The 11459-nt window shown below is 37.7% G+C and overlaps 1 protein-coding gene across 3 annotated transcripts in view; it reads left to right on the top strand.

Annotated features, from left to right (window-relative positions):
• The first annotated feature begins 2259 nt into the window (after window positions 1-2259).
• The window catches only part of Cdk7 (cyclin dependent kinase 7), a 34355-nt gene continuing 25155 nt past the window's right edge, over window positions 2260-11459 (top strand). The window contains exons 1-3 of one of the 3 annotated variants that reach the window (XM_076856104.1): window positions 2260-2386; window positions 2743-2802; window positions 9277-9310. In XM_076856104.1, coding sequence (XP_076712219.1) covers window positions 2321-2386; window positions 2743-2802; window positions 9277-9310 — 160 coding nt within the window. In that variant the 5' untranslated portion in view covers window positions 2260-2320. Of the gene's footprint in view, window positions 2387-2742; window positions 2803-7026; window positions 7108-9276; window positions 9311-11459 lie in introns of those variants that run through there. The other 2 variants (XM_076856105.1, XM_076856107.2) reach the window with 2 other exon arrangements.

Below are 11459 nucleotides of genomic sequence, written 5' to 3'. Positions count from 1 at the left end.
ATTTATGAATATACCATAGTGAATCTCACCATCATGTATATCCACAAGATACTAATTTAAAAAAAAAAAAGTCTACAAATAAGAAAGATCAGTGGTAAAGGGAAAGGAACAGAGGGGTAAAGAGGGGAGGTTAAGGGGAAGTACTGGGGAATGAATTCGAACAAATTATATTCCATGCTTTTAATAATTATGTCACAATGAACCCTAATGTTATGTATAAGTAAAAAGCCAATAAAATAAAAATTAAATAATAAAAGGGCTTAGTGATCATGTGCCCCTGGGTTTAATCTCTAGTACCTATGCTGCCCCCTGCAAAAAAAAAAAAGTGGTAAAAATGGTATGTTTTCTGCAATGTATGAGACCCAAGTAGTGAGTAGTGACAAAAGGCTGAAAGATAATAATAGTAATGGTGAACATAAACCGGCTTTACAAATGTGAAGTCATTTAAGTCTTGCAGTAATCCTGTTACAGAGGAGGAAACTAGCTTCAGATTAAGTTCAGATAATTTGCTTAAGTCATACATCTAGTGACTGAATACTGGTGGGTTAGTATTCAAAATCAGGCAGTCTGGTTCAAGAGCAAAAACTGAAATATGCTACACTAATTTTGTCTAGATTACTGGCCTTAGAATTCTGCCATCTTCAACATATCTTTGAAAATTAGTATTCTCAACTCTTAGAAACATCTAATGTAAAGAAAAGGGATAACATTTGAGCTGGGGACATAGCTCGAATGCACAAAGCTCTGGGTTCAATCCCCAGGACCACACATAAACTAAAAAGAAAAAAAGAGGAAAAGGGGTAACATTTCCATGTTGACAGCTGTTTCAGCTCAGACTATTGGAATCTGCCACCCTGCCTTCCTAACTATATCTAGCTTGTCAGCAAATCCCTATTGCCTGGAAGCTAAACTGGTACTCCCCTAGTAGAGCCCTCTGGATTACAGCAATAATTCACCAGCAGTCTTTCTTGCCCCTCTAAATCTAGAGGTACAGTCTCCCAAAACAGCCAGAATCAAACTTTATTTTGTGGTACTGGGGATTGAACCCAGCCGTGCAAGATTATTTATTTATTTAGTAACTATTTATTTATGATAGAGTCTTGATAAATTGCAAGACGCTAGCCTCGAATTTGAGATCTCTCTGCTTCGGTCTCTCCGAGTAGCTGGGATTACAGGCTTGCGCCACCATTCCAAAACATAGTCTGATTACATCACTTGGCTGCTCAATTCCTCCAGTGCCTTTTCAATAAGGTCCTTATACCACCCTATTTAAAACTGCAACGCCCCCATCACTCTCCCCATTCTCTCTTATACTTATAGCACTTATCATTGTGCATTATAACACTCGACTTTTTTTTTTTTTTTATCTCCTCCCTTTAGAAGATGGGGATTTTTGTTTTGCTACCTGCTGATTACAGCTAATTCCCCCCACCCCTCCGGGGGCGGGTACTATGGATTGAAATCAGGGAACTCTACCATTGAGCCACATCTCCAGCATTTTGTATTTTATTTAGAGACAGGGTTTCACTGAGTTGCTTAGCGCCTTGCTTTTGCTGAGGCTGGCTTTGAATTCGGGATCCTCCTGCCTCAGCCTCTCAAGCTGCTGGGATTACTGGCCTACGCCATCGCACCGGTCACATTACTCGCTTAGTTACTATACCTAAACTTTCTCCTCCTTTCATTTAACCCTCACAACCGCCTATGTTGTAGTCGATTTTCCATTTTAGAGTAGAGGACCAGAAGCTGTTTCAGTACCGTTGGATTTTGTTTCCCTGAGCCTGTTTCTTCATAATGGGACTGATTTAGTTGTTGATTAGCTTTTAAGAATTTGGCACTCATCTTAACAAGAGATTTCAAGGTTTGGCGTCCATGGCAACCGTGGCGCCAGGACGCGCTCGAGCATGAACTAGAAAGCGAGATCAGGTAAAGGTCTAGTCTTCCATAATCATGCACGCCCACCAAATCCTGAATTCCGTATCAGAACGTTGACCTGTCCTTGGTAGTGAAAAAAAATATCCAAGTTAAAACGGTAATAGGATGATAAAACAGTCACTGAAAACACTCCGCTTTCCGCACCAACAGGAATCACATGACCAGGGAAGGTGAAGGCAACAGTCCCGGGTTAACTTAGCTTTGTTAGGGGCTGGCTGTGCCCGGGCCCCTTTAACGGCAACACCGCTCACCCCGGAAGTGGGGGCGGAGCTAATAGGCCTCAGCGCCCAGCGAACGGAAGTGGCTGTTGGACGCTTTCAGGTAGCTTTAAATTCCTGCTGTCTTGAACGCTTGTCCCTTTCCACCCGAGTCAGGCTTTGAGCGCCTGATGGCTTTAGACGTGAAGTCTCGAGCAAAGCGCTATGAGAAACTGGACTTCCTTGGGGAGGGACAGGTGAGGCTCTGGGTCTGGATTGGGAGGACCCCGAGCGGGGAGCATCGCGGCGCCTCACAGCTTTGCAGGTTTTCTTGTGGAAGCCACAGGACTGGCCTGGCTGTTCGTTCTTCTTGGGTGGGGGCAGGCAGCGCACACTCTCCTGTTGCTCATTGATCCTATCGACATCCTGGAAGTGAACCCTGAGGCGCGGTCCCTCTGAAGAACTGGCTGGTGCGGGACTCGGATTGCCCGACCACATTCCAAGCCGCCGCGAGTCCTTTCAGAACCCTGGGTTCTTTAGTTCCCCAAATGTAAAAAAAGAAAAAAAAAAAAAAGGCAAACAAACTTAACGTTATTCCCGTTTTTCTTTATAGTTTGCTACGGTTTATAAGGCCAGAGATAAGAACACCAACCAAATAGTCGCCATTAAGAAAGTAAGTTGTCTTTTATGTTGTTTTTTTCCTTCAAGTCTCCTTCAAGGTGTCTGTATTATGAATTGATTGGTGGCCATTTTACTACTCTTAATGGTACTCTGAAAAATCAGAAGTTACTCATGTTATTTCCAGAGAAAATAGCATTAATTAGTGCCTTGTGTTCCAAGGAGGGAACTATGGAATTGAACCAGTCTTTGTTCCACTAATTTAAATTAAAGTGAAACGAAGAGGAAGCTGTATATTATTTTTGCTGCATGAACTCGGATGTTGACTAAAGGGGCAGGTACTGCCCATCTGTTCAGTCTTCAAAAGTTTCTTTTTAGGTCACAGTTCTGCCCTATCTGCATCCACATTCTGTGTGCATATTTATAGTTTCTTTGTACAGATTTACATGAAAGGTTTTCAGTAGCATTAACAACACGAATGTAGCCAGCTGCAGTGACCCATGTCTTTAATCCCAGAGACTTGGGAGGCTGAGGCAGGAGGATGTAATTTCCACACTAACCTCAGCAACCCTGTCTCAAAATAAAAATAAAGAAGGCCGGGGGTGGCAGCTCAGTGGTTCAATTCCCAGTACCAGAAAACAAACAAAAAACCTAATGTGGTGCATTTTCTAAAAGGACTTAAGCTGCTTTTAAACTTAGATTCATTTAAAAGACTTATTCATAAGTAGCTAACATTTCTGTATGCTAGGCACTTTGACCTACACTTTTTTCACTTACCCCTCCAAACAGCTTGTAAAATAGTTAAAAGAATTCCTATTTTGCACTCAGAAATTGAGACTGAGAAAGGTTAGTTAAGTGACTTGTCAAGAATACAAAGCTAGTAATTGCTGAAGTTAGGATTTGAATTCAGGTGTCCTGATGTGAGCCAGGTTGGTTGCTTTTCCTCATGCTATTGCAATTGATAACACTTTTAAGGAGAGACTGTCTCACCTGTCTCAGGGCCTGGTAGTGGAGTAAGTTACCTCTTTGTGCCTTTGTTCCTGTTGCTACTTTGAATTTGTTCTTCAAAAACCCTAACTTCTTTGAAGTGTATCATCAGGCTTTCATTTCCAGCCTCCCCCACACTCTTATTCACTTAATACCTGGCTTTCTTTTTTTATCTTAGTTATTCCTGCCATCCTTATGTTTGCTGTATTATTATTTACTTTTCTAATATCCTTGTTTTCCAGCTTATGTTTTGTGATCCATCATTATGGCCACTCCCTTGCAAAATCCTCAACTCTTCTGACTCCCTTGTCATCTTTCAGTTCTAGTGCTTTGTTCCCCATCTCGGCAACATTGATCTTTCTGTTCCTCGGACCCCTAAAATTCATTTCATTCCCAAGATTATTGCATTTGCTTTGCCTTCTGGTTGTTTCTTTATAGAACTTGATGTGGCTGATTGCTTTTTAAGGTTTCACTCAGATGTGTACTCCTCATAGAGGCCTTCTGTGTTCATTCCAGATAAAATAGGTATGCATCCTTCCTTCTTTGTTGTCTTTGCATTTGTTCCTTCTCATCTTCATGATATTTATCAAAATTGAAATTCTCTTACCTGAATTTATTGTCTGTTTAATTCCATTCACATTATAGCTAGGACTATGGCAAGCATATTATAGGCAACTCTTTATGGGGCTGGGATTGTGCTTGACGATAAGAGCATTGGCCTAGCACATGTGAGGTGCTGGGTTCAATTCTCAGGCCCTTATAAAATAAAGGTATTGTGTCCATCTACCACTTAAAAAAAAAAACAAAAGGTATCGAATTAGCTGGGTGTGGTGGTGTGTGTTTATGTTCCTAACACAGGGGAGGTGGAGACGGAGGCAGGGGGATCACCTGAGTCCAGGAGTTTGAGGCTAACCTGTGGAACATGGCAAGAGCCTGTCTCAGAAACAAAAAGGATATTGACTTGACTGGTACTGTTGGCGTATTGAGTTCTGTAGTTTTCTGAAAGTCCAAGTGTGTGTGTGTGTGTGTGTGTGTGTGTGTGTGTTTAAATATCTTTAGTTGTAGATGGACACAGTACCTGTATTTTATTTATTTTTATGTGGTGCTGAGGATCGAACTTGGCGCCTAACACGTTAGGCAAGTACTCTACCACTGAGCTACAGCCCCAGCCCTCAAGTGTTTTCTGTTGCTTGTTTTTAGTGTTAATTAGGACTTAAAATCCAGCCTTTTTCTCTGTGGTAGTCTTTTTCCCCCTTAAAGATAGTTTAAATTATATTTAGTTTTTTATTAAATTATTTATTCTAATTTATTATATATGATGGCAGAATGCAGTTCATTTCATATTACACATAGAGCACAATTTTTCAAGTCATTGGTTGTACACAAAGTATTTTCATACCATTCGTGTCTTCATACATGTACTTATATATTTAGTTTTTATTTTATTTCAAATGATATATTTTTATGGTTTTAAAGTCAGTTAATAGGCCAAGGCTTTTAACATGCCTAACTCCTCTACCCCTGGTTTTCATTCTTCAGAGCAACCACTTTCTTTTTATTTTTTGGTACCAGGGATAGAACTCAAGGGCACTTGACCACTGAGCCACATCCAGAGCTCAAATTTTGTATTTTATTTAGAGATGATCTCAACTGAGTTCCTTAGTGCCTTGCCATTGCTGAGGCTGACTTTAAACTTGAAATCCTCCTGTCTCAGCCTCCTGAGCTGCTGGGATTACAGGCATGCGTGTCCATTTAAAAAAAATAATATACATAGGTGTTTTTTTTTTTTTTTTTTTTTTTGAGTGTTGTGTGTGTGTTTTGTTTGTTTCCCCAATTTTAGGCATTATTTTTACTTTCTACTATGAATATGGAGGATTTGGTGCTTTGGACCTTCCTGTTCCAACACTCCTAATTTCTATTCCCATTCTTTTGTTAAAATGCATATTTAAGTTTACAAAAAAAGAAATCATTAAAGAAGCTACCCTTTACCCTTCTTTACCCTTTTACCTAATGGATCTTGGACTTTTAAAAATCATTGATCTTTCTCATTCTTTTAAAAAGATCATATTGGGGCTAGAAGTATAGCTTAGGGGTAGAACAGTGCTCATTATGCCCTAGTGGGTTCAATCCTCAGGACCAAAAAAAGATCATATTGAATTTGTTTCCCATATTTCCTAATTTAGTAAGTCCCCTAGTGAGCATTTTGGGTCAGCTTTCTTTTTTCAGTATTGGTCCAAAATAGATGTATGTCAGTTCAATATATAATGTTTGCATGCTTTTAAGCTATACATATATATATACACACATAGACCTACACATATTTATTTATTTATTTATTTTAAAGAGAGAGAGAGAGAGAGGAGAGACAGAGAGAGAGAATTTTTTTTTTTTTTAATATTTATTTTTTGGTTATCGGCGGATACAACATCTTTGTTTGTATGTGGTGCTGGGGATCGAACCAGGGCCGCACGCATGCCAGGCGAGCGCGCTACCACTTGAGCCACATCCCCAGCCCCTACACATATTTATTTAATATATATTCTTTTATAATTGTTTTCTGAATCAATATCATGAAATTTTCTATATTGATATATATATATATAGATCATGGTTTATTCATACTCATTGATTAGATTCCATTATATGTAACTCTACAGATTTTTTTTTTCTTTGTGGTTCTGGGGAATGAACCCTGGGCACTATACCACTAAAGCTATATTCCCAGCCCTATTTTGTATTTGATTTAGAGATAGGGTCTCAACTGAGTTGCTTAGTGCCTCGCTAAGTTGTTGAGGCTGGCTTTGAACTCAACGATCCTGTGTCTCAGCCTCCCAAGCCACTGGGATTATAGGCATGCACCACCAAGCCCGGCAGTCTTTTTTTTATTTTGAGGCAGAATCTTGCTAAATTGCTGAACCTGGCTTCAAACTTTCTTTTATTTTTAAAAATTTGTTCTTATTTATACATGATAGTAGAATGTATTTTGACACATTATACATATGTGGAGTATAACTTCTCATTCTTCTGGTTTCCTGTTTGTATATGATGAGGCCTCAAACTTTCTACCCTTCTGCCTCATCCTCCCAAGAGGCTGGGATTACAAAGGTGTGCTATACTGAAAAATTTCAAACTCTGTTGATAATAGCCCTTTTATTGACAGTCTGGTTTGTTTGTTTGTTTGTTTTTTTGGTACCAGGAATCAAACCCAAGGGTGCTTATTAACCATTAAGCCACGTCCCCAGCCCTTTAATTTTTTTTTTTTTTTTTGGAGACAGGTTCTCAATAGGTTGCTTACAAGCCTTGCCAAATTGCTGAGGCTGGCTTTGAAACTGTGATCATACTGCCTCAGCCTTCTGAGCTGCTGGGATTACAGGTGTGTGCCACCATACTTGGCTCTATGAATAGTCTTTATGAATCATCTTGTATGCATATTTTAGCTTCTCTAGAGAATGTATCTATATTTGAGACCTTTTTTTTTTTTTTTGAGAGAGAGAGAGGGAGGGAGGAAAGAGAGAATTTCAATATTTATTTTTCAGTTTTTGGCGTACACAACATCTTTGTATGTGGTGCTGAGGATCGAACCTGGGCTGCACGCACTCCAGGCGAGCGCGCTACCGCTTGAGCCACATCCCCAGCCCCTTTGAGACCAATTATGAATTTTTGTTTCAGAATATTAGCAACATCATCTTCACCAGATAAGGTCAAGTTGCTCTCTGACATGTCTGGATTAAATTTACCTTCCACCATACTTTCAACATATTTGTATTGTCATTCATTAAGACATTTTGTCATTTAGATGAGTTGAAAATGGAATGTTTGTTGTTTCAGTTAATGTTTTTTTGTTTACTAGTGAGTTTCATCTTAGAATTTTTGACTTAGGTTTTTTCTCCTGTTTGTTTTTCTTTGGGATGCTTATGGTGTGTGTGTGTGTGTGTTAGTTACTGGGGATTGAACTCAAGAGCCCTCACAAATGCCAGGCAAACCTCTGTGCTCTGTCTGTATTACATCCTCAGCACAGGTTGCTTAAATTTTTTTCTTTGTGTTAATTTGTTAAAATTTATTATATATTCTGAATATTGATCCTTAGAAATATACATTGCAGTTAACATCTTCCAGTTTTTAGCTAAGCTTTAGTTTATTTAAGGTTTTTTTTGTTTTGTTTTGTTTTTTAAACTGAGGGTTGAACTCAGGAACACTCGACCACTGAGCCACATCCTCAGCCCTTTTTTGTATTTTATTTAGAGATAGGGTCTCATTGAGTTATTTAGCACCTTACTTTTTGCTGAGACTGGCTTTGAACTCAAGATCATCCTGCCTCAGCCCTCTTGAGCTGTGGGGATTATAGGCAGGCATCACCGAATCGGGCTACTTGTGGTATCTTTTAAGGTATTTAAGTTAACATGGTTGAATTTGTCAGTTTTTTTCCTTTGTAGGTTCCCTTTTTGTGTAATCTTCTATTTCCTATATAAGAACATTCCTACAAGGAATTTTCCTATGGAATTTTAAAGTATTCATTTTAACATTTAGGTCTTTATTCCATCTGTAACTTCTCTGTATTATGTGATGGGGGGATCTAATATTTTCCCCCAGCTATCCTAACACTATTGATTGCCTGTTCTTTTACCCCATACACTTGTTATGCCAAATTCCAGTATATACTTGGATCCATTTCTAAGCGTGCTATTTTGTTCTATTGACTGATTTTTCCCCCATTATCTGCTGAAGTACTACAGTATTTTTAATTATTTTTACTTTATAATAAGTCTTGAAAATTTTAAAGTCTCACACATGTTGTTTTTTCTTCAAAATTGTCTTGACTACTGTATAATCTAATTGGGAAATTTGAAATAGGAAAATTTGTATAGGAATTAGGTATTAGGTGCTTCTGTGCCAATATTGTTAATTATGTTAGGTTTGAAAATGGCTTTATGGTTATATAAGAATGTCCATGTTTTAGAGTTGTTTATTTAATTGTATAAGGGTAAAATGACATAAAGACTTGGATTTACTTTTAAGTATTTTAGCCAGCAAAAGAGGAAAGGATGCATGAATGAAGTAAATGTAGCAAAATATTAGTTATTTTTGAATCTGGATGATGAAGTAGAAAACTTCATGAGATTAGTTTTTAAAATGTTTAATAGTTTAGGGCTGTGGCTCAGTGGTAGAGCACTTGCCTAGCATGTGTGAGGCACTGGATTTGATTCTCAGCACTGCATGTATATAAATAAATAAATAAAATAAAGTTCCATCAACAACTAATAAAAAAAATTTTTTTTTAAGTGTTTAATAAGGGCTGGGGTTGTGGCTCAGTGGTAGAGTACTTGCCTAGCATGTGTGAGGCACTGGGTTCAATCCCCGGCACCACATAAAAACAAAAACAAATAAATAAAGGTATTGTGTCCATCTACAACTAAAAAAATTTTTTTAAAAAAAGTTGTTTATTAATAAACCAAGAGAGATTAAAAAAAGTGTTTAATAGGTTAAGTGTTTAGTCTGCATAATTATCTAATTTTAATATTTGTGTTTGTGTTTTCTAAATTAGATCAAACTTGGACATAGATCAGAAGCTAAAGATGGTAAGTATTTCAAATAATCTGACAAATTAGGAAATGTTCTTACTCTTTCTTAGGAAATAAGCAAATTATTATTAAGATTTAGCAATGGTATTAGATAGAGTTTTTGTAGTGTTCCTCCCAAAATAAAGATAGACTTAGGACAGAGAGAGGACATTTGATGATTTTCACTATTTGAGTGTTCTGAGGAACATTCAAATACTTAAGTAAATGGAAGGCAGCAAGTTGCCTTGTCTTGCTGTCCTCATCACTGTTTTAGGTATTAGAAGCATTGTTTTTTCTATTTCTGAGCTTCTAATTACTTTGAAAATTGAGGGGTTGGGGATGTGCCTCAGTGATAGAGCACTTACTCACATGTATTGGAGCATTGGGTTTGATACTCGGCATCATATATGAATAAATAAAATAAATAAAGGCATCGTGTTCATCTACAACTAAAAATTTTAAAAAATTAAGGCTACATCTTCATGGAAATACACAAAGTTCACTACAAAATGCATACACAGAGAAGATTTTTTATGTTTCTATGTTGATCTTTATATTGCATAGGTATCTTTAAAATTTTTCTAATTATACATAACAGAATGCATTTTAACACATCATACATAAATGGAGTATAACTTCTCATTTGTCTGTACATGATTTAGAGTTACACAGGTCATGTATTGTATATGCACAGAGGATAATAATGTCTGATTCATTCTACTGTTATTCCTACCTCCATGCCCCTTTTGTTCTCTTCACTCCCCTTTGTCTAGTCCAAAATACCTTTATTCTTCCCCTTCCCCACTTATTGTGAATTAGCATCTGCATGTCAGAGAAAACATTTGGCCTTTTGTTCTTGGCTTATTTCATTTAACATATTATTCTCTAGTTCCATCTATTGACTGGCAAATGCCATAATTTTATTATTCTTTAAGGCTGAATAATATTCCATTGTGTATATATACCACAGTTTCCTTACCCCTACCTCTGTTGAAGGACATCAGGTTGGTTCCATATTTTAGCTATTGTAAATTGAGATGCTATAAATGTTGATGTGGCTGCGTCAATGTAGTATGCTGATTTTAAATCCTTTGGGTATAAACCTAGGAGTGGGATGACTAGGTCATGATGGTAACATTCCAAGTTTTCTGAGGAATCTCCACACTGCTTTCCATAGTGCGCCGATTTGCAGTCCCATCAGTAAGAGCGTACCTTCCTCCCCTACATCTTTGTCAACATTTATTGCTTGTATTCTTGATGATTGCCATTCTGACTAGAGTGAGATGGAATCTCAGTGTCATTTTGATTTGCATTTCTCTAATTGGTAGAAATGTTGAACGTTTTTTCATATATTGATCAATTGTATTTCTTCTGTGAGGTGTGTATTCAGTTCCTTTGCCCACTTATTAATAGAGTTATTTGTTTTTTGGTGTTAAGTTTTTTGCGTTCTTTGTATATCTTGGTGATTAATGCTCTATCTGAGATGCTGCGGTAGATTTTTTCCTATTCAATATGCTCTTCATGTTTTTGATTGTTTCTTTGCTGTGAAGAAGCTTTTTATTTATTGATTCTCTTATTTTTAATGTATTATTTTAGTTGTAGGTGGACACAATACCTTTATTTTATTTTTATGTGGTGTTGAGGATTGAACCCAGTGCCTCACACGTGCTAGACAAGGTCTATACCACTAGCCCCCCATTTATTGATTCTTGATTTTGCTTATTGTGCTTTAGGAGTCTTGTTAAAGAAGTTATTTCTTAAGCCAACATGGTGAAGATTTGGGCCTGCTTTTTCTTTTGTTAGGTGAAGGTCTGTCTCTGTTCTAGTGCCTAAGTCTTTTGATCTACTGTTGAGTTGATTTTTGTGCAGGGTGAGAGATAGGGGTTTAATTTCATTTTACTACATGTGGATTCCCAGTTTTCCCAGAACCATTTGTTGAAGAGGCTATCAAAAAGATTTATTTCTTAGTCATCACAAAATAGTTCTTATTAAAACACGTGCCTATAATCCCAGCTACTGTGAGACTGAAGGAATAGGATCACAAGTTCAAGGACAGCCTGAGCAAACCGTTTCTCAAAATGAAAAGGGTTAGAAATGTACCTCAGGGGGCTGGGGATGTGGCTCAAATGGTAGTGTGCTTGCCTGGCATGCGTGCGGCCCGGGTTCG

This window comes from Callospermophilus lateralis, chromosome 5, assembly GCF_048772815.1.
Source record: "Callospermophilus lateralis isolate mCalLat2 chromosome 5, mCalLat2.hap1, whole genome shotgun sequence".
NCBI classification, from domain to species: Eukaryota; Metazoa; Chordata; class Mammalia; order Rodentia; family Sciuridae; genus Callospermophilus; species Callospermophilus lateralis.
Note: the sequence above shows the minus strand (reverse complement) of the source record. Positions and strands in the feature narration are given on the sequence as shown.